General features: G+C 51.9%; 1 protein-coding gene across 2 annotated transcripts in view; it reads left to right on the top strand.

Moving 5' to 3' along the window:
• Sympk (symplekin scaffold protein) overlaps window positions 1-23060 on the top strand; it is a 33262-nt gene that overhangs the window by 8766 nt on the left and 1436 nt on the right. Inside the window, exons 7-23 of one of the 2 annotated variants that reach the window (XR_003584222.2) lie at window positions 159-408; window positions 2176-2346; window positions 3596-3835; window positions 7905-8059; window positions 8516-8666; window positions 9851-10055; window positions 10758-10908; window positions 11743-11978; window positions 12865-12946; window positions 13163-13276; window positions 14395-14542; window positions 15339-15499; window positions 16659-16767; window positions 17049-17149; window positions 17651-17741; window positions 18595-18696; window positions 21913-22300. Coding sequence is in view for 1 of the 2 variants with exons in the window: in XM_027945986.2 (XP_027801787.2) it covers window positions 159-408; window positions 2176-2346; window positions 3596-3835; window positions 7905-8059; window positions 8516-8666; window positions 9851-10055; window positions 10758-10908; window positions 11743-11978; window positions 12865-12946; window positions 13163-13276; window positions 14395-14542; window positions 15339-15499; window positions 16659-16767; window positions 17049-17149; window positions 17651-17741; window positions 18595-18696; window positions 21913-22100 (2655 nt within the window). In the remaining variant the exon portion in view is untranslated. The remainder of the gene's footprint in view (window positions 1-158; window positions 409-2175; window positions 2347-3595; window positions 3836-7904; window positions 8060-8515; window positions 8667-9850; window positions 10056-10757; window positions 10909-11742; window positions 11979-12864; window positions 12947-13162; window positions 13277-14394; window positions 14543-15338; window positions 15500-16658; window positions 16768-17048; window positions 17150-17650; window positions 17742-18594; window positions 18697-21912; window positions 22301-23060) is intronic. The other variant, XM_027945986.2, reaches the window with a different exon arrangement.

Consider the following 23060-nt stretch of genomic DNA (forward strand, 5'->3'; position numbering starts at 1 on the left):
GCATCACCTGACACTGAGCTGGGGACCGTTGGGACTCAGTAACTGTTAACCAGATGAATATCCTCGTCATCCACGGGTCTCTAGGAATAGTGCAAGGTGCTGGTGATTGATGTGTTGTCCCTCTCTTTGTCTTCTATTCCTCCCTGGCCTTCTGGCAGTGGATGGTGAAGTCACGGGTCATCAGTGATCTCCAGGAAGCCTGTTGGGATATGGTGTCTGCCATGGCTGGGGACATCATCTTACTGTTAGACTCTGACAATGATGGAATACGAACCCACGCCATCAAATTTGTAGAGGGCCTCATTGTCACCCTGTCACCCCGCGTGGCTGACTCAGAGGTACCCCGACGCCAGGAGCATGACATCAGCCTGGACCGCATCCCTCGAGACCACCCCTACATCCAGTACAGTGAGTGGTGCCCGTCCCCTCTGCTGCCATTGTCCACACTGGCACCCTTCCCCCCAACCCCCGGACTTTCTTTTAATAATGTTTGTTTTGGTTTTTTTTTAACATGGACACAATGCCTTTGTTTTATTCATTCATTTTTATATGGTGCTGAGGATTGAGCCTATTGCCTCACATGTGCAAGGCAAGCGCTTTGCCACTGAGTTGCAACCCCAGCCCCTGCTTTTGTTTTACTTTCTGAAGACAACATAATACAGGTAATTCAGCGGTTAAGAGCCCTGAGGCTAGGCTTCAATCCTGCTTACCACTTCCTCATATGGCTGAGCCAGTTACTCCTCTCTGAACTACACTTTCCTTTCTTAAACAGGCTTGAGTGAGGTTCTGTGAGAGTGCAAACTAATAAATGTCAGTTATTTCATGCTTTTCTTAATTGAATTATTAAAGTAGTACATTCGTATGCTGTAACTGGCAAGTGATATGGGTTGGGGATGTGGGGGATAGCCTCCCTTCCCCAGTGGGGAAGGAAGGTGAACACTGGAAAGAGCATGGTTTTCTTCCAGACTACTTCCAGGGATGCTGTGTTTGCTTTTTGGTTTGCAAAATCAAGACCATGCTTTATATTTTCAGCTGAAAGACATTAGGGTGTCGTGGCTTATGTTTGACTCTCAGCTTTTCCATTGGGCAAGTGACTTACTCTTTCTTTCTCTGAGCCTGTTTCCTTTTTGCTAAACTGGGGACCATTATTATGGCATCTACTTTAGGGTACAGGTATGGGATTTGGTAAGATAGTATGACCGGCATCAGAGCATTCTGTAAGTATTAACTATTCTTATGTATCATTTAACAACTTCTTTAAACAATACGAATGACATCCTTTCCTACCAAAACCATGTTCACATGCTCCACAATATTCCATGATGTGGTGGCCTCATGTTATGATAAGCAGTTCTCTGTCAATCAACATTTACATCGTGTTTTATTCACTATTTCAAATAATATGGAATTCAGTATGTTCACCTACCAAACTTTTTAAGCATTAACTGTTAGGGACTGGATTAAGGATAGTGGTGCTACAAGAGACTTGTAAGCTCTTTGTCTATGTGTGTATATATGTATGTATTCAAAATTCAGCAATATAGTTCTTTTTGGTGGGGGGGTACCAGGGATTGAGATGTGGCTCAAGGGTACTTAACCTCTGAACCACATCTCCAGCCCTTTTTTCTGTTTATTTTGAGTTGCTTAGGGCCTCACTAAACTGCTGAGGCTGGCTTTGAACTTGGGGTGATCTTCCTGCCTCAGCCTCCTGAGCCACTAGGATTCTAGTCATGTGCCACTGTGCCTAGCAACAATATAATTCTTGTAGTCAGTTTTCAATAGATGGATATTTAAAATTATTTCTAGTATTCTGTTATTGTAAACCTATGCTTTAACATTCTCAAAACTTAATTTTTATACTTATTAATAGTCTTATAGGCCAGCCATGGTAGTACACACCTATAATCTCAGCTGCTGAGGAGGCTAAGGCAGAAGGATTGTAAGTTTGAGGCCAGTCTGAACAAGTGAGCAAGGTCCTATCTCAAAATTTAAGAAATAAAATAAAAGGAGGGCTGGGGATGAGCTCAGTGGTGGAGCACCTCTGGCACTTAATTTTCTTTTTCCTGACATCTAGACACCTGAGTATCAGGACTCAGCCTTCTTTTAAACCCCAAATGTTCTCTCTCCAAAGGACTGGGAGAAAGGACCTGCTAACAGGTTTTCCCTTTCTCTCAGATGTGCTGTGGGAAGAGGGCAAGGCAGCCTTGGAGCAGCTGCTCAAGTTCATGGTGCACCCCGCCATCTCCTCCATCAACCTGACCACAGCACTGGGCTCCCTCGCCAATATCGCCCGTCAGAGACCCATGTTCATGTCTGAGGTGATCCAGGCCTATGAAACCCTGCATGGTAAGTCGAGCCACTCCCTCACCTCTCCACTGGCCACACTTCCCTTGCATAAAGAGATGTGAGCTAGGTAGTGCCCTGAGTGCTGTTGTCGCTCTAGCCGCTGTGGGCACGAGGGAAGGGTTCTCTGTATTAGATAGTAATTTTTAGCATGTGGCAGAAACCTAGTTCCAAAATGACTTTAAGGACTAGGGATGTCACTTACTCGTAGGGTACTTGCCTTGCTCGATCTCCAACACTGCAAATTTAAAAAAAGAAACACAAACTGGCTTTAATATCAAAATGCATGTGAGTGAAATGGCATCAAGTCTATGAAATACTTTCTATTCTAGCCTTTCCCCCTGGCCTCCAAACAGGGAGGCTATATATTCTAAAATCAGCAAAATGTTTGTTGATGGGTATCTAGAAATAGAGAATATTTTCTCTGCTTTTCTACACAGATAAAAACTTGAAAGTCTGGAGTTGAATCATGAGTATATGCAGAATCACGGATCAGTCTCTGTCCATCTTTTGGCTCTATCTTCTCAATGTTGATTTCCTTTTCTGGGTCTTTCCTTGGGGTAGCGAAGAAGGTGTCCCATAGCTCCAGGCTTCCATTCCAACCACTTAGCAACTGCCAGGGAAAGAGAGTGCCTGCTTCCCCATCATTCCAGCAAAAGTCCAAGGACTGATGCTCATTGTTTCTGATTGGCTGAGCAGAAATTATAAGCCTATCCCTGAACCAATCACAGTGGCCAGGGGAATGTTGTGTTCTCTGTGGCCCCCGGTCTCACTTGCACTTTGATGGAGACGAGGTGGTCCTCTCAAAGAGGAATGGGAGTGTTGTTGGCTGAGGAAGGGACAGTGGACACTGGGCAGGCAGAATTACAGGCATCCTCTTTTGCGCTCGAGCAGGGGAGACTGGTTCATCAAGGTGACCAGCAGACATTGGAAGGGGAGTTTGTGGAAGTGAGGGTCCAATTATAGCCCTACACAGGGGAAGGGTTTAGAATTGAGACCAGAGATGGAGGGACCTGAGATTTTATGTTTAATAAAGTGGAGGTTGTGTTTTTCTCTGTGAAGGGGACTAGTACACTTAAGGGTTTTATGCATCAGCGTATAAGGGGGAGAGCCGCACACTAGATCTCAGAGCACAGAGCTTTCCTCGGAGTTGCCTGCAAGACCACTGGCCTAGATTGGGGCTGGGAATTTAGACTAGCAGGACTCCTGGAGATCTGTCCACAGCACCAAACTTCTGCCTTTCGTCTTACAGCCAACCTCCCGCCAACGCTGGCCAAATCGCAGGTGAGCAGTGTACGCAAGAACCTCAAGTTGCACCTGTTGAGTGTGCTCAAGCACCCAGCCTCCTTGGAGTTCCAGGCCCAAATCACCACCCTGTTGGTGGACCTGGGCACACCTCAGGCTGAGATTGCCCGCAATATGCCCAGCAGCAAGGATGCCCGCAAGCGGCCCCGAGATGACTCAGATTCCACACTCAAGAAGATGAAGTTGGGTGAGCTAAGGCTGGGGCCTGGCAGGAGGGGGCCATGGGTCATAACCTATTTAAAAGGTTCAGTTATTTACATTAAACTGTGTTTAATTTGCATTAACATCATGAGTTATATAATGTAATGATATATAATAAGTGAAAGCAATGAAATGAAAATAGTCTCCATCTTCTCCCTCTCCTGAATCCTCAGGATTACAAGTCATGCGCCTACTGTACTTGGCTCTTTTTGAAGTAATGGAGGGTACTGGGAATTGAACCCAGGGTCTCATGTAAACAAGCAATCACTGTGCCACCAAGCTTCATCCCCAGCCTTCTTTTGGAAGTAATTTTTAATGGTTATATTAATAGCCTTCCTTAACACCATTTTTTTTTTTAAATATGACCCATGTTTGTTTCTAGAACATATACCAAAGATTCTTTTTTCATGTTAAAAAATAAGGAATTTTGGTAAAAGGGGTGAGTTGTGAATCTAGCTAGGTTTTTCCATAGTTAAGCATAAGAAGTGTCTGTATAGCCATTTTCTGTGCAGGGCAGGTCCCGTGGTGGAATTTCTGGGAATGGTGTGTGGGATGTTAAAGTTATTTTGATTCATCAAGTTTATTTTTCTATTTTATTAAACTTCTAGTTTTGAAATAATTTTGAGTTTAAAGACAAGTTACAGAAACAGTATGGAACATTCCTGTGTATGCCTTACAGGATGTTGAACATGCATTACCTCAGGTGGCAGGTCCCTTTTAATCTTTCTTTAGCCCTCCTTGGACTTTGTGACAACGACATTAGGAAGAATCCAGGATGGTAGTTTGATAGAATGTCCTGACATTGAGTTTGTGTGCTTTTGCCTCATGATTGGATCAGGTTATGCACCCTCAGCAGGGATGCTGGGGAAACCATGCCCTGGCCTCTGTTCATGGGACTTGGAGGCTTGTGGTGGCAAGTTGTCCCGTTACTCATAATGTTAATTTTCTTCATTTGGTTAAGGTGGTATGTGCCAGGTTTCTAGTGTCACGGACTCTTCTTTAGCTTCATCTGGGCTGGGGGGCACACCCCTGTAATCCTAATGACTTAGGAGGCAGAGGTAAGAAGATGGCAAGTTCAAGGCCAGCCTGGGCAATTTAGCAAGACCCTGTCTCAAAATAAAAAGGGCTGGAGATATAACTCACTGGTAGAGTGTTTGCTTAGCATATGTGAAACCTACGTTTAATCCCCAGTACCATAAATAAAAGACCAAAAAAAGTACCATTTTTCTCTTTGTAAATACTGAGCTGGGGGAGATCCTTGAACCTGTAAATACTTTTTCTTCTAAAACTTTCACCCTGTAGTTGTAATGTCCATTGATATTGTCTGAATCTATGATAGCTGTACTGTTTACAAAAAGATCTTCTTTCCACATTTGTTAGTTGGCATTCTCCTCTAGGGAAGAATTTTATTTTCGTCTCCGCAGTTTATTATCAGTAAGGGTTCATGGGTTCTTTTTTTCTACGTTATAATCTGTTGCCATTGTTATTTATTTTCTTGCTCAAATTTCCTCATACTTAGGCACCTGGCTTCTATCTTCTTTTAACGGGTCCAATAACACTTTCTGAGTATTTCTTACATTCTAGCATCATAAGACGTTCCAGAGGTATCTTGTATTTTCCCTGGAAACAGTCATTCCTTTGAGTCTGTTTTTATTTATTTGTTTGTTTGTTTGTTTGGGGGGGGCACGCCAGGGATTGATCTCTGGCACTCGACCACTGAGCCACATCCCTACCCTATTTTGTATTTTATTTAGTGACAGGGTCTCTCTGAGTTGCTTAGGGCCTCGCTAAATTGTTGAGGCCTTTAACTTGCGATCCTCCTGTCTGAGCCTCTTGAGCCGCTGGGATATAAGGTGTGTGCCACCGCTCCTGGCATGGTTTCTTTCTTTTCTTTTCTTTCTTCTCCTGGCATGGTTTCTTTCTTTCTTTCTTTCTTTTTTTAAATAATGTCTTATATTTTTACACCTTTATTTTACTTATTTTTATGGGGTGCTGAGGATCTGACCCAGCACACGTGCTAGGCATGCGCTGTACCATTGAGCCAGCCCCTGTCCTGGCATGGTTTCTTTTAAGGAGGGAATAGTTTCAGAAATAAAAGTCCGAGCACTGAATGTGCCCATTGCTACTGGGTAGATTTACACTCTTGCTTTTTTTTGGGCAGCTGGGGGTACCAGGGATTGAATTCAGGGGCACTCGACCACTGAGCCACCTCCCCAGCCCTATTTTATATTTTATTTAGAGACAGGGTCTCACTGAGTTGCTTAGTGTCTCACCAGTGCTGTGGCTGACTTTGAACTCTCAATCCTCCTGCCTCAGCCTCCTGAGCCGCTAGGATTATAGACATGCGCCACCACGCCCGGCAGATTTACACTCTCCATAGCTGTTGCCAGGCTGGTTTCCAAAGCACCGCAACAGTGTATTGGCACCCTTCAGTGAATCCACCAGCCTTGGGCATACTGTAAACTCGCTGGGCACAAATGGTGTCCTTGGTGTGGGTCTGCACTCTAGCCTGTGTTGAAGCCAGGCTGTGTATCTGTTTATGTTTGGTGGCCATTTTCATTTCTGCAAAGTGCCCATAGTTTTTGCTCATTTTTTTCTAGGTTGTCTTAAGCAGTGGGCTGAATTATATATGCCCTTGCAGAGTGCAGGGCCAACTCTTTGTGATCCTTACAAACTGTTAATATAACCATGTAACATTTTATCACATTCTTGCCATACAATTTTATAGATATAAATTCAAGGACCATCTTTTTTTATTTTTTTAGGTACCCACAAATGAACTCAGGGACATTCAACCACTGAGCCACATCCCCAGCTCTATTTTGTATTTTATTTAGAGACAGGGTCTCACTGAGTTGCTTAGTGCCTGCCATTGCTGAGGCTGGCTTTGAACTCACGATCCTCCTGTCTCAGTCCTCTGGGATTACAGGTGTGTGCTATCACACCTGGCAAGGAACAACTTTATGACATAGAACTTTTTCTCTATGGTTCAAAGTATTGGTTTCTTTCCCTTGGGCTAGGACTGTTGTCCTGTGTCCACCCAGTCTGCTGTTGTCCATACCATCAGTGCTGCAGGGAATTCCCTGTGCAGTTGACCTTCGTGTGAGTTTTTGGGGTACATACCTACAAATGGAATTGCTGTGTCAACAAGGCATGCACATATAAAATTTTTTATCTACTATCAAATGTTTTTTTTTTTTTTAATGTTTATTTAGTTGTAGATGAACACACCTTATCTTTATTTTTATGTGGTGCTGAGGATTGAACCCAGTGCCTCACGAGGCAAGCACTTTACCACTGAGCTATAGCCTCAGCCCTGTCCAGTGCTTTTCCAGGCCATGTGTTTACATTTTCATCGCCTCTGACATCTGTTACTACTAACCATTTGATTTTTTTTGTGAATCATATAAGCAAAAAATGCCATCTTGTTGGGTTTTGAGGGTTTTTGTTTTCTGTATTTTCCTCATTCCTAGAAAAGTTGAATACTGTTTCAAAGATAGAGGTTTGGGGGCTGGGTTGTGGCTCAGTGGTAGAGCTCTTGCCTTGTGTGTGTGTGAAGCACTGTGTTTGATTCTCAGCACCACATATAAATAAATAAATAAAATAAGGTCCATCAACAACTTTAAAAAAATAAAAATAAAATAGAGATTTGTATATAGTAAATCTCTGTGAAATGATTAGTTGGTTGACCTTTTGTTATTCTTGTCTTCTGGGCTAGCGTGTAGATCAGTGGTAGGGTGCACACCTAGTATACACAAGGCCCTGGGTTCCATCCGTAGCCTTGCAAAACTAATACTGAATAATATTGTCTTCATAGAACTTGGTGTGATTAGGTAGGGGGTTTGGCTTATTCCCATTTCCCAGATGAGAACTGAGGCCTAGAAAAAGGCAGGTTGTTGCCAGGCTCATATGTTGGAGGTGGGGCTACAGCCTTGGTCCTCATCCACTGTGTGGTGCTGATGCTAAGGCCAGTGGAGGCAGGGCCACCTGGGTTCCATGCCAGAAGAGGGCCGCTGCTCTTTACAGAGCCCATAGCTCGTTCTCCCGTATTTCAGAGCCCAACCTGGGGGAAGATGATGAAGACAAGGATTTGGAGCCTGGTCCATCAGGGACCTCAAAGGCCTCCGCCCAGATCTCAGGCCAGTCAGACACAGACATCACAGCTGAGTTCCTGCAGCCTCTGCTGACGCCTGACAATGTGGCCAATCTGGTAAGGATGGCAGCCTGTCTTCCCCAGGGCAAGGAGGGGGGTATCTTCCTGTCCATTCCCTGTCCCCACACCACACTCACCACCTCCTCCAGATGGCACCAGAGGGGTTGTCCAGCAGGTCCTCCCACCTTGGTAGACCTCATCCCTACTCCTTTAGGAGTCACCACCACTCAGCAGGCCCTCTTTAGGTGCTCTGAGTCCCTGTACCAACTCCCTCACCCTGGTCACTGTCCTCTCTCCTTCAAGGGGAGGGTCTGCCAGCTGGAGAGCCAGGGGTGGATAATTGAATTGTTGTCCATGTGGCTGGGGCTGGCTTTCTGACTCCCTTGGGGGCTGCAGTCCCCTAGAGCAGGCATAGGTCCATCTTGGGCACTATATTTGCTCACTGCCTGGGCACAGGACCAGTACCTGTTGAGTTAGTGCTTAAGGAAGGAATCCCTCCTGGGCCCCCTGCAGGTCCTCATCAGCATGGTGTATTTGCCTGAGACCATGCCTGCCTCCTTCCAAGCCATCTACACTCCTGTGGAGTCAGCAGGAACTGAAGCCCAGATCAAGCACTTGGCTCGGCTCATGGCCACACAGATGACGGCTGCAGGACTGGGTCCAGGTGAGTGTCTCATGGAGCTGGCCCAGACCAGAGATTGGCACTAGCCACTCCTCATGGTGGTGCAGAGGAAGATCGTGTGCCATTTAACGTGTGAATAATCACAGACGCCTTAAATAGAGTGAATACTCGGTATTCTCGGGTTCTGGGCTTTGAAATCCAGCAGACCTGGATCTGGGATCCAAATTGAACCAGATTGGTTCCTTCACTTACTAACTCTGTGACTTTTGTTGGGTTCTTTAGCCTCAGGGAGCCTCAGAGCTTTACCTACTTCAATAGTGCTTTTGAAAAATAAGTTGTACAGCAAAATGCACAACTCTGAAGTGTACACCTTAGTGAATTTTCATAGTGAAAACACCAGTGTACCACCATCTAGATCAAGGTAGCCATCTCCATTACTCTAGAAAGTTCCTTGGCTACAATCCACTCAGAGCAGCTCACCTCCAGAGCGCCCACTCTTCTAGTGACTGCCTCCTAGAGTAGTTTTGCCTCTTCTTAAATTTCATACAAATGGAATCACAGAGGCCTGGCTTTTGCTTGCTGTTAAGTTTTTGTTGTTGTGGGAACTAGTAGTTTATTTTATTGTTCAGTAGTATTTTCTCATGTGAACACACTGCCATGGGGTTTTCAGAACTCCTGATCCTGGACCTGTAGCTTGTTTCCAGATTTTACTCATCATGAATAAAGTTGCTCTGAATGTTTGTTTGATATTTTGTTTGATGCACACACACATGCCTTTTGTCTGTCTTGAGCATATACCAGGGAGTGGAGTTTTGGGGTCGCAGGTTAGGGTGTCATCAGTGCTAGTAAGAACTGCTCATTGGGCTGGAGTTGTAGCTCAGAGGTAGAGCATTTGCCTCGTACGTGTGAGGCACTGGGTTCGATTCCCAGCACCACATATAAATAAGCAAATAAGTAAAGGTCCATCAATAACTAAAAAAAATATTAAAAAAAAAGAAAGAAAGAAATGCTCATCATGCTTCTGAAGTGGCTGTATCATTTGATATCCCCCACCCCCCCAGCAACAAATGGCACCTCTAGGTTAAGCCTCGGGTTATTTTGCAAAATGAGGATAAAGAGGTTGCAGGTTTCCTTGAGGCATCTTGGGCACAAGGTGCAGCTGGAGCGGAGCATCCTGAGGGGTCCAGTGTGCGCAAGTGGGCCTGACATCCTGGGTGTCCCCTCAGGTGTGGAGCAGACCAAACAGTGTAAGGAGGAACCCAAGGAAGAGAAGGTGGTGAAGCCGGAGAGTGTCCTTATCAAGAGGCGTCTGTCAGCCCAGGGCCAAGCCATCTCTGTGGTGGGCTCTCTGAGCTCCATGTCCCCATTGGAAGAGGAGGTGCCCCAGGCCAAGAGGAGGCCAGAGCCCATCATCCCTGTTACACAGCCCCGGTGAGTCCTTGTCTAGGAGCTGGGCAGGGTGGGAGCCTCTGATTCCAATCAGTGCTGTAACCACTAAGCCTTTGTGTTTTCTGTAAAAATGGGAGAAAAGTGTCTCATAACCATCAGGGAGAATGGTGTCAACTGATAATGACGGTCAGGCTAATGAGGTAGAAAACTTAGGATGAAGGCCGTCATGGTTGAAAGCACATCGCTTGATCCTAGCATGTGGCGAGGGCTCCTAGTTGTCACTCTCATTCTATCTTCGTCTCCCTCACATGTGGACCACAAACCAGCTACCTGGGCTTGTGTACTACTGAGGGGACCTCCCGCCTCCTCTAGGCTCTCTGTCCCTTCCCTGCTCCCTCCTTGCATCACACCCACAGCAGGTCCCCTCCGAAGGCTCTGTACTTATTCTTTCTCTACCTGGAAAGCTGCCCCTGGTCTTGGTGTCTGGTGCCGCCTTCACTCAGGTCTCTACTCACAGGAACTGTCCCTAAGCAAAACCCAGTGGCAGCTCTCCCTCCCCTTGCCCTTGTCCCTTGCCCCTTGCCTTGCTGGGCCTCAGAGTCATGGGGAGTTTAGATGCAGCATGAGGACAGGTAGCACCTGTGTGGCTTGTCTCGTGCCTGAGGTGGGGAGAGTTAGCAGATGGGCCCTGGCTACACAAAGGGTGCTCCAGGTCACTGTGTCTGACCCTGTTCTTCTGCACAGGCTGGCAGGTGCCGGTGGGCGCAAGAAGATCTTCCGTTTGAGTGACGTGCTGAAGCCCCTGACAGATGCCCAGGTTGAAGCCATGAAGCTGGGTGCTGTGAAGCGGATCCTGCGTGCTGAGAAGGCTGTGGCCTGCAGCGGGGCAGCACAGGTATGCCTGTCCCCCAGCCGTCCTTCAGTCCTTGCCCCGAGGGTCTACCTCATATCCCAGGGAAAGCCTATGCAGCGTCCTACCTCCTGGCTGCAGACGCCAGCTCTGCCTTCCAGCTGTTCCTCCAGCCACGACCGAGAGAAGAATGCAGACACACATTCTTCACCAGTCCTGGGGCCAGGAGGAGGGCTGCGCCTGTGGTCCTGGTCATTTGTGATTGTCAGCATTCTTAGGAGCAGGTTTTACTGTCAGGCACACCTTGTTTCAAATTGATTCTGCTGCTTGCTACTGCTGTAACCCTGTTAATCAACCATTCCCCCATTATTTGAAATTGGTTTTTAATTAGGCAGTAGTATATGGACACAGGCTGTTAAAAAAATATTACCACAGCTGGGGAGGTGGCTCAGTGGTAGAGCGCTTGCCTAGCATTCTCAAGGCCCTGGGTTCCATCCCCCATCACCACAAAACAAAAGATTTGTAGGCGATGTAGACACAATACAGTCTTCCTTGGCCATCACCTGCCTCCTGTCCCCTTTCCGGAGGTGACTACCCAAATTAGGAGCATCTTTCCAGATCTTTTTTTGTGCTTGTAAGGACCCAGGTACTTCGGCCAACTCACATTTATCTGGTGCTGATTGACAGTTTGTTCCTTTCCCTCCTCCACCCACCACACAGACGGGACCCTGCTGGGCACGGAGTCTTCAGCTGCCTTCCTTACTTTAACACCATGACTGCACTGGGGGTTCCAAGTCCAGGTGGGAGGAGCTGCAGGGTGTGATCATGGGGTTCTGGATGGCCCGGCTCACCTGTCATGCTTTCTTGCTGCTTTACCAGGTGCGCATCAAGATCCTAGCCAGCCTGGTGACACAGTTTGACTCAGGTCTGAAGGCTGAGGTCCTGTCCTTCATCCTGGAGGATGTTCGGGCCCGGCTGGACCTGGCCTTTGCCTGGCTCTACCAGGAGTACAATGCTTACCTGGCAGCGGGTCCCTCAGGCACCCTGGACAAGTACGAGGACTGCCTCATCCGTCTGCTCTCTGGCCTGCAGGAGAAACCAGACCAGAAAGATGGGTGAGGGAGACACCCCTGTGCCCTCCTGTGTCCTGCTTTCCTTTCCCTCTTCACCATCACCCATGTCAGTTGCATGCCCCCCCCCACACACCTGCGTTTCCCTTCTTGCTTCCCTGTCTCCATGTGCAAGGATTCAGCTTTGAGTGTGGGGCCTGGGTTGTGCTCCCTGGGCTTTTGCCCAGTTCTGCCACATGCTTGGAGTGGCCTCTGGCACTTACCTCTGGGCCTCTTGTTTTTTTAATCTAGCATCCTCTCTATTCTTGGCCTCAGCTTACCTGTTTGTCCTCCATTGGGCAGCTCTGGTGACATCTTGTGGTGTTAATGCTGTCTGGTTACTTCCCCTCTAAGAACCTTCCATGTTTCTCCGTTGCTCTTGGGGGTAAAATACAGCCTCCTAAGCCTCCTGGCCTATGAGTCTTGGTGTCACCCAGGCTCTTTAGCCTTTCTCTGCCCCTCTCCTCCCAAATTTCAGCCACTTTGGTCTTCTGCCTGTTCCTTGACACGCGGAGCTCAGGGCGTTGGCTCCTTCTGTCCACTCTGCCTAGAACTCCCCTCCCCCAGCTCTTCATGTGGCTGCTCCTTCTCATCCACCAGCATCGACTCAAATGTTATCTCAGGTGGTCTTGTGTGACTCCCACATCTAAAGTAACAAAGCCTTCTCTACCTGCACCCCGTTCTTCCCTCTCATCGTTGAATTGAGTGAGTGAAGTTAGGAATCCCATTGACCAAAGGGAGAAACTGACTTTCAGAGAAGTCTCTGCCCAGATTAGCCAGCTGGCGGCTTTGAACTGTGGCCTATTCATGTCAAAGCTCTGGAACCAGCTTTGGGCCACTGGGAAGCAGATGGCTTTTCCTCTGCAGCTGTTCCCTGTGCCTCCCTTGGCAGGATCTTCACCAAGGTGGTGCTGGAGGCACCACTCATCACCGAGAGTGCCCTGGAGGTGATTCGCAAGTACTGTGAAGACGAGGTGAGCCAGGCGGTTGTGGTGCCACAGGGACCTGCTGGTCATGCAACCCGGTTGGGGACAGGGCCCGCCTCAGGGTCTGAAGGGTACAGAACCTAGACCTGGTGGTGGGGCTGGCACGGGAGGCCTGGTCTTTTGACTTGATCTGGGGGAGGTAAGGGACAGATTCCAGGGCACATGGCCATAGATGGCGTTCTGATCCCCTCCCTCCTGCCACAGAGCCGCACCTATCTGGGCATGTCCACCCTTCGAGACCTGATCTTCAAGCGCCCATCCCGCCAGTTTCAGTACCTGCATGTCCTCCTGGACCTCAGTTCCCACGAGAAGGACAAGGTGAACCCTGTACCACACTGGGCTGTGCTCAGTTGGTTGTGTGTGGAGGCCTTCCCCTGTCCCCAGCAAACAGCCAGCCTGGTGGCACGAGGCCACTGAGAAACAAGGGATGCCAGCAGCATGTGGTATCCCCCCTTGCACTCCACCCACGTTGGTGAGCTTGAACACATTTTGGTTTTTTGGTTTGGTTTGGCACCAGGGATTGAACCTAGGGGCTCTTAGCCACTGAGCCATATCCTCAGACTGTTTGATTTTTTGAGATGGGGTCTCACTAAGTTGCTTATGGCCTTGCTCAGTTGCTAGCTTTGAACTTGCGATCCTCCTGCCTCAGACTCCTGAGTCACTGGGATTACAGGCGTGGGCCACCACGTCTGGCTTGAACCCCTAAAAGCTGGACCTGACTAGTCAAGGAGCCAGTGTGATGCAGGCAGTGAGGACATGGCATGCTCAGTGCTGGAGCAGAGCAGCGTGTGGCTGTGAGCGCTGGGTGGGGGTGATGAGAGAGGTGGAAAGGCTCGTGGGAGAGAGGGTGTGCTGAGGCCTGGGCTGTGAGTGGGGGGTGTGCTCTGGATGGGGCCTGATGGGCATGTGCAGGGCCTGATCAGGGCCCTTGACTTGTCCCTGTGCCAGCCCTTTGCCAGAACCCTCACCTGGTGGCCTGGGAGTATCCCTCACTCAGTGTACCCCAGTGTACTCTCCCTGGTCTGTGCTGTCACTGGGGGCAAAGTGGTGCTCCTGGCTCCTGGCAGATGGTGTCTGAGTGAAACAGACCAAGCCCATGTTGGAATTCTAGGCAGTGGGGAGCCTAATGTGCCAAGTTGCAAAGCCAGAGACTTGGCAGGCAGCGTCACTTTTGAGGAACCGAGGAAAGCTCAAGCTGCGTGGAGTAGTGAGCCAGGCGAGGCCTGGGAGATTGACATGGAGGTGGAAGAGAGGTCATGATGTCCAGCCGCCGGGAGGGGCACCTCCCTCCCACTGGCAATGGGCCTTGGCCCTATCCCCGCTGTGCTGGCCGTTTCTCATGCTGGGCTTGTTTTCACCTTAGTGCTGCTGAGAAGGGCAACTGGCCCTCCCCTCCTGGTGCCCACTGTACCTTTCTCATGCCCCTCTCTCCTTAGGTGCGTTCCCAGGCCCTGCTGTTCATCAAGCGCATGTACGAGAAGGAGCAGCTGCGGGAGTATGTGGAGAAGTTTGCCCTCAACTACCTGCAGCTCTTGGTCCACCCCAACCCACCCTCTGTGCTGTTTGGAGCTGACAAGGACACAGGTTTGGTGCAGGTTCATCAGATGCGTACTGAGCCCTGCCCAGCCTGCTAGGGAGGACACTCAGACCAAGCGATGGGAGCGGGCAGGGCTGGCACAGCTAGCCAGGGGGGTCCAGGAGCCCTGGTGAAGAGGGTGCCTGGCCTGTCCTGAAGGGGCTGGAGAGGCCTAAGGACAAGGAGGGCTAGGCGCTGTGGGCTCCAGGAAGGACTTTCCAGCTAGGTCCCTAGCAGAGCCCCAGGTCCTCAGAATTAGACAGTGAAACCTAGGCCCCAAGTCAGTGGACCCTTGCCTGGGAAGGTCAGGGGCTCTGGTGAATGCACAGGAGGCGAGGCTCAGCCTGGGTGCAGGGAAAGCTGCCCGGGAGAGCACTGTGAGCCCCAAGACGAGGAGGTGTGAGAAGAGGAGCTGGTAGGGCGAGGACCTGGAAGGCTGGCCTCAGGGGCTGCATGGCTGGCAGAGTGTGCCGGGTCTGCTGCTCCCTTCTCTGCACAGGGCAGATGATGCCAGGCAAGAAGCCAGGGGCTATCCTGAGGCCACAGGGCAGTCTTGGCAGGACTGGAAGGGGGACAGGGTCAGATTGCATTTTAGAAAGATGCTTCTAGTTGCCATGGCTTCGTGGTCAGAGGTGGCTAGAAGCAGGAGTCCTGGGCTGCCCCACTTCCCTGGAGGATCTGCTTCCCAGTGCTGGCTCCCTTCTCTGCCTGCCCCCTTCCTCCCATTGCCCTTGCTCCCTGGAAAGGAAAACACTGGGGTCAGGGGTTGGGTGGTGAGTCTGATACCTGGCCCTGTCCTGCCAGAGGTGGCTGCGCCCTGGACCGAGGAGACAGTGAAGCAATGTCTGTACCTCTACCTGGCCCTCCTGCCTCAGAACCACAAGCTGATCCACGAGCTGGCCGCTGTGTACACCGAGGCCATCGCCGACATCAAGCGGACCGTGCTGAGGGTCATTGAGCAGCCGGTGAGGCCCCTGAGCCCACCAGGTTGTGCCCACTCCCTGGCAGGGCTGTCCCAAACTGCAGCTCTTGCTCAGGTGTCTCTGCTTTAGAACTAAGCCCAGAGGGCTGTCACCCTGGGCCTGCAGCTCAGTGGCTCGTGGGTGGTCCTCACATCTCCCGTATTTGTAGGAAGAGACAGGTGGGCCCAGTGACTCAGAGCCTGAGGTTGGACAGACCTGGGTTCATATTCTGCCTTTTCCTTTCTCACCGTGCCCTTGGGCCCTGTCAGTGAAAACAAAGGGCATGATCCAGTCTCCCAAGCATTTCAGGAGTCTGAACACATGCATATCATCCTCTGTGCCCCTGTCACCACTTAGAGTTGGCTTTCCTCTCCATCGCCAATAGAAATCTTAAGTTGTCTTTACATAAAAATGTCCCCCCTGCCCTTCTCCCTGGAGCCGCAGGGCTGCCCACAGGAGAAGCAGCTCAGTGGCAGGCCAGCCCTGCAGCTCGCAGTGTCCGCCCTCCAGTTTGCCGTGGGATTTGAAATGACTTTCATAATCTCATCTCTGCCCTGGACTTTTAAATTGGAAAATTTCTAACAGACACAAAGGGAGAGAGAACAGTGTGTTCTTCCCCACACACCTGCCTCCAGATGTGATGGTGTGCTTACCTATAAAGTGGGGATAACATGCTTCCTGGCTGAAGCAAGGTTTTCTGTGCACCTCCAAGGTGAGCCACCTGCAGTTTGCAGGAAAGAGCCCATCACGCTGCAGGCAGCCAGTTTTCTTTATGGCTATAAATGTTTTCGAGCAAAGGGGAGCCTGACTCCTCCTACCTGTGTTGACTCCAGAACCAGCAGCAGGCTGAGCCTGGGGTGTTTGGCCAAGCTGATGGTCATGGGAAGGCCCTACCCAAGGAGTTGGCACATGGGCTAGATTCAAGACAGTGGAAGGGGAGGCAGCATCAAAGAGGCCAGGGAGCTGGAACAGGTCCCAGTTGAGACTAGGAAGAGCCCCGTGTGTCTGACCTCCACTCCTACCACCTTGTCCAGAGGTCCCCCAGCTATCAACTCCGTGTCCAGTTCTCCTGTTCCCAGCATTCCCCTCAATGACCTCCCCTGATACCCCTGGCCTCCCCAGGCTCTCACCCTGGTCAAGTCCTCCTGATCTCTGCTTCTAGATTCGAGGAATGGGCATGAACTCACCAGAGCTGCTCCTGCTGGTGGAAAACTGCCCCAAGGGGGCAGAGACACTAGTCACGCGATGTCTGCACAGCCTCACAGATAAAGGTGCCTGGGCTTTTCCCTCCTGGGCCACATGTTCCCAGCCCTGGGAGTCAGGGCTGCTGGATCCAGATGACTATATCTAGTGGGTCTCTCCTGTCCTGGGGCCCTGGCTTCTCTGTTTAGAGCAGGATATCACTGGTTGCCTGTGGTCAGCCAGGGCAATGGGGGTCTCTGCTGGGCAGTTGAGCTGTCCCTTACCCACGTGCCTGTGCCTCCGCCTCTGGTGCTCACCTTCACCTGTCCTCACCACCCCAACTCTGCTTCCTGCTCATTCCCCTCTGCAGTGCCACCCTCCCCAGAGCTGGTGAAGCGGGTCCGGGACCTCTACCACAAGCGGCTGCCCGATGTCCGCTTCCTCATCCCAGTGCTTAATGGGCTGGAGAAGGTACAGCGTGGGCTGTCCGGCTGTCCCCTGCCAGCATGTGGTGGGATGGGGGGCAGAAGCATGAGAGGCAAGGTGGAAAGCAGCTGGCCTGTGGCCAGGAATTTCCATCAGCTGGGCCCTGTGGGAGATGTTCAGGGGCGCAGTCCCAGGGCTGCTCCTGCCTTAAGCAGGTCACATCCCATCTTAGCTGAGGACTACAGTGGTATCCTGTGTGTACACACGGTTGTCCCAAGGCCTGCAGACGCTGGTGTCCCCAATGTGGGGGAAGCACCTCCTTAAGTGCTGCATCCCTGGTGGGGTCTCACCCTGTGAGCCCGGGACCTTGAGCCAGCCTCATCTACCTAAGGATGGTGCGCTCCGTCCACGCTTGCAGGGGGAGCAGCCTAAGTGGTGGGAGGAAGGCACAGATGGGGGCTGGAGCCCTCCCCAGGACAAGCACATGAGGCCTGTTGGGGAAAGGGTGGGGTGTATCTGATGGTGCCCACCCCACCTCCCCTGTAGAAGGAGGTGATCCAGGCTCTGCCCAAGCTCATCAAACTCAACCCCATCGTGGTGAAAGAAGTCTTCAACCGCCTGCTAGGCACCCAGCACGGTAGGTGACAGGTGATAGCTCTTCTTGCCTCCCTCCCTCAGGTGGGCACAAAGGGCATACAGAGTGCCTGGGGAGGCATATATCGCCTTCTGGGAGAGGCATCTACTTGTGCTGCTCCCTGTGGTGCTGCCTGCCTTGGTCTCAGTGGGTGCAGTGCCCCCAGGCCAAGGACTTGGTCCCTCAGATCTTACCTGGATCCCTCAAGCTGTGGGCCAGGGGCATTTTGTCTGATATGGTCAAAAAAGAAAACTACCAAGTGATGAGGGTTCCTTGCCTCCTCCCCGATGGCCAGAAACACCACACCTGCTGGTTTTGTGCCCAGGAGGGCCTGGGGCGTCCAAATAGCAGCAGCAGAGGACCACCCCACATACCGCTGCTCCCCCCATCCCACTCTGTGCAAGTAGCGGAGAAGAGTTGGGACACCAGGCACCTATTGGCCTGAAGTAGGTGTCAGGCCTGAGATGAGGCAGGAGAGTGCCTCTGTGACCATTCTTCACTGGGGCCACTCTGGGTTGCGATCATTGCCCTGCCCTGCCCTGCAGATACCCATGAGCATCTGTTCCATACTAGAGCTGGTGCTAGGAGCCAGCTGTGGGCCCTCCTGGTCCACCTTCAGGGGCCACAGCAGCCCTGCTGCACTGACAGGCTTTGGTGAGGGCAGGAACCCAGGTGGGGGAGAGCAGGGCAGGGCGAAGGCCTCCGAGCTTCACCCACAGACCTCCCCTGCTCCAGCCCTGTCCTAGCCCCTGTGAAGCAGGGCATCTCATCTTTACAGCTCCCCCCCGGTCTGGGTACCTTGGAGCCCCCACTTAGACCCCCCCACTGTCTTCCCCACTCCTCCCACCTGCTGCAGGTGAAGGGAACTCTGCCTTGTCCCCCCTGAACCCTGGAGAGCTCCTGATTGCATTACACAACATCGACTCGGTGAAGTGCGACATGAAATCCATCATCAAAGGTGAGGTGCCCCGCCCCCCACACTTCAGTAGCCAGCCCTGTGGGGTGTAGCGTCTCCATGGCCCCACACAACTGGCTGGCAACTGCCCCATTGAACACTGTGCCCTACAGCCTGCCTTTGGCTCCAAGACACCATGTTCCCCTCTATTCCACTCCCAGGTCCTGCTTTTCAGGCCCTCACCTTTTTCGGTCTCCACATAAGGCATGGCATACCTACCTACTGTACTGGCACAGGGTGGTCCCAGGGAATAAGCAGGGCCCCCTCTCACCTCCACCCCAAGGAATGGGAGGAAGCAGGGCCCACAGTGAGTAGTGGTCGGAAGCCACTGCTGCGAGTAGGCAGAGCAGAGTTGGGACACCAGGCACCTGTTGGCCTGAAGTAGGTGCCAGGCCTGAGATGAGGCAGGAGAGTGCCTCTGTAACCAGGAGTTGGCAACAAACTGGCCAGCTCTCACTGCTCACCAATCACTCTGAGCCAGGCTCTCTTTATTGCCCACGGCCTGTTCCTGTTGGTGCCATCATATTACCTGGTAAGAATGTCGACTTTCACTTTGTAGACAGGAAATGAATTCCAGAGAAGTTAAGTAACTTGCACAGGACCACACAGCACCTAGGCAGTGTGACAGAGAACAGAATCTGAACTAGGTGGACCTGAGTTAAGGGTTCTGCCCACACACACCCTGGAGCTCAGGGGGCCTCCCTGAGGAGAGCTCGTCCCAGCTCTCCAGAGCCCCTGCACTCCCTCTCTCCATGAGGTTTCTGGGTCAGGAGCTGTCCTTGCTCTGGAAATGAAGTCCCTGCCTATTCCCTTCTCTGCTCTGAAGACGACTGTTCTCTGACTCCCCTCATCTTGGGTCTGGGGCCTCATCTCTGAGTTTCTTCCTTCATGTTCTGGCATGGAGTGGCTTCTTCAGCGTGCTTTTCCCTAGCTCTCCTCAGCAGGTGCTCTCCGAGACCCCTACGGCAGGAGAGGAGCGCATAGAGACGTGAAACTGAGGCGGCACCGAGGCCTCTAGTGGGAGAGCAGTGGGGGAGACAGGAGTGGGCAGGCTAGGTCCAGGAGTGCGGGCATTAGGCTCCTCGTGCCCCCTGCAACCTGCATTTTTTGCAGTGCTGGGGATTGAACCCGGGGCCTCATGCGTGCTAAGCATGTGCTTTTCCACGAGCTACACCCCCTCCCCTCCTCAACCCCTTTGAAGTACTGAGCAAAGTTCCGCCCTGTTCCCAAGGACAACATGTTCGAATAGATTGCATACAGTTTGAGGGGATCAACAAACTCCATCATACCCACTAAGACTGTCCTTGGACCTGGAGCAGAAGCCCTGACCGGCCTAGGGTCGAGAAACCATGGCCCAGGGAGGAAAAGGGCCTTGCCAGCAGTCATGCAGGTGGCCAGCAGCCAGGGCCCTGAAAGCTTCATCAGGGCCTGCCCCTCTTCACGCACCCCTTTTTCTTGCCAGGCTCTCAGGCCTGCACACGTCTGCCATTCCTGCTGAATCCTTGCACCCAGTCCACCAGCCCGGCCCAGAGCATACTTCTTGCTTAGGCCCCGGTAGTTCCAGCTGCACTAGCACTACCACCACAAGACCCAGACTGAGAAGTCCAGTCTTCACCTGTGACTTTGGAGCCAGTGCCCCTGCCGTTCAACCCCCACCACATATATACACACACTGGCATCTAATGAATAGCAGTGGGAAGAAAAGGTCATGGCCCAGGAATGGTCATTAGACTCCTTGAATGCCCCGTTTGGGGAGGTGGGCACTGGGGATGGAACCCAAGGCCTCATGCATACTCAGCAAGTGCTCCCCCACTTCTAACTAGACCCACCCTAGCACTTGGCTCAGCCCTGTTCTGGCTGATGATGGGATCATGCAGAGATGGTGACAGACCCAGTCCTGTCCTTCCAGGTTCAGAGTCCAGAGAGGGAGACACTTTGCTGGGACAATCTCAGCTCAGAGGACAGGGCTCTGATAGGGCAGCCAGGAGGACCTGTCTGACCTAGCCTGGCTGTGGGACTTCCTGGAGAAGGTAGTAGCCCAAGGAGAGCAGGAAGGCTAAGTAGGGGTGAAGTGGTCCAGGGCTGCACCAGCCAGAGCCAGGTGGAGGCCAGGTTGGCTGCCCACATGGAGCCCTATAGGCCCCAGTGGTGATTTGTCCTTGATCTCTCTCGGTCCTCTGGGGGAGAGAGGGTCAGGTTTGAGCTTGTGGGAGACCCCTTAGGCTCCTATATGGAGAGCATATTAGAGGCTGAGCGGGCAGCCCTGGAGGAGGCTGGGCAGGAGTGAGGGTTGGGCTAGGGAAGGCGGTTGGCTCTGGAGGCCTCTAGGCAGCAGAGCAGGCTGGACCCATGGCCTCTGGTCATGAGAACGAGGAATAGGTGCCTCCTCAGTTTCGGGCAGGTCCTCAGGTGCACTCTCCTCTGCCCCTTCAGCCTTTTTCCCGGGTCTGTCTTCCTGAAGAACACCCCTCCTTCCTCTCTGGGCCCCCTGTTCCTTGTAGGACCATCCCATCCCATTCTCCACTAATCTCTCAAGGATTGGGGGATCTCTTATGACTCAATAAAGACTTCCTTGTTGACAGATTCACATGGCAAGTGGTGTTTGGGGAAGGTGGGCTTGAGGCAGCTCCTGGGTTTCCCTACTAGCACAGTGGATGGGGTGCTGCCACCACTCCTGGGGGTACAGACCCCAAGGCCAGCCTTTCTGGCTCCTGCTGCTGGGGGATTCATCATATGTCCCAGCCCCATCCTCATCTTGTTCCTCCTTTGCCTGAGAATCTGCTGTGTCCCTGTGTCCTCACACCTGCCAGCCCTGGTATCCCCCATCATCCCAGCACCAGCACAGACTCTCATGCTCCTGACCAGCCTGGTGGAGGGCCACCTTCTGTCCCCTCTGGAGAGGCTTATGGAAGTCAGTAGCTACTTTCCCAGGGCTGTCCTCAAAGGGGCTGTGGTGTCCCCAGTGTGCCTGGCATGAGGCTTCCAGGTAGTGGGACATGTCTCCTCCCTAGCACTAAGCCCATAGGTGACCAAAGGCCAAGCTGAAATGTGCCCTCAGGAGGGGGCCTTCTGCTGGGGCCTGGGAGCTCCAGGAAGCTGGGGCAGCCCCTGTCCTCACACGTGGCAGCAGGGCTGAGGCTCTCCAAGGGTGGTTGGACTCCCACTCCCCAGGGGTGGCTGGGCAAAGAGAGGACAGGCCCACTCTCCGCCTCCTCACAGCCACCAACCTGTGCTTTGCGGAGCGGAACGTATACACGTCGGAGGTGCTGGCCGTGGTGATGCAGCAGCTGATGGAGCAGAGCCCCCTGCCCATGCTGCTCATGAGGACCGTCATCCAGTCCCTGACCATGTACCCCCGCCTGGGGGGCTTCGTCATGAACATCCTCTCCCGCCTCATCATGAAGCAGGTAACCTGCCCTTGGCCATCCAGCTCTGGCCCCCAGGAACAGACTGCAGAGGTGGTGCTGAGGAGAGACTGGAGACCACCTGAGCCCTCCTCCCCCCAAGGGGAGCCTGGCTGAGCAGGCCCATCAGAGACCCCTTGCTCTGCCTCCTGCCAAGAAAGCACAGTGCTCCAGGGGCCTGTGACTCTGAAGGCCACAGGGTGGTGAGTGAGGGCAGCTGGGTGGTAGGAGCGGTGTAGGCTTGAGGGGCTGCACACAGCACTGCACCTGGCCAAGATGCATCCCACAGCTGAAAGATAGGCCAGTTTTCAATAGATGAGAAATCAGAGCTTTTAGAAATACCAAGCTGGGCATGGTGGTACATGCCTGTAATCCCATTGACCTGGGAGGCTGAAACAGGAGGATCACAAGTTTGAGGCCAGCTTCAGCAACTTAGCAATACCCTATCAAAATAAAAAGGGCTGGGGTGTAGCTGAGTGGTAGAACACCCCCTGGGTTCAGTACCAAAGAAGAAATAATGACCCCCAAAAAAATCTCACCTGCAAGCACCAGACAGTAGCACAAAGACTGCAGCTTTGCAACATCTGGCTTAGAAGCTCAATGCAGAAGCAGACAGGTTCAAATTTGGTTTCTGCCCCCACCTCCTGTGACCCTGGACAAGTCCCTGTACCTCTTCTGCCTTTTTTAAACAGGGGTAAGGTCGCCCTCTTGAGGCTACTGTGAGAATACATGAGACCTTGCTCGCGGAGCACTTCCTCTAGGCTGACAAAGGAGAGCTGGCGGGAGGGGAGGAAGGGTCTCAGTGTTTTCCTTTCCCAAGTTGTCTTCATGTTCCAGCTGCCTGGATTGGGAAGGCAAGAGCCCCCCCCCCCCGAGGGAGGTCAGGGAGGTCAGAGCTGTGTATAGCCCCAGAAGAATCTCAGACAATGGGATTTGGGTTATGGTCTTAGCAAGGTTTTTGCC

The sequence above is a fragment of the Marmota flaviventris genome, chromosome 18 (genome assembly GCF_047511675.1).
Source record: "Marmota flaviventris isolate mMarFla1 chromosome 18, mMarFla1.hap1, whole genome shotgun sequence".
In the NCBI taxonomy this organism is placed as follows: domain Eukaryota; kingdom Metazoa; phylum Chordata; class Mammalia; order Rodentia; family Sciuridae; genus Marmota; species Marmota flaviventris.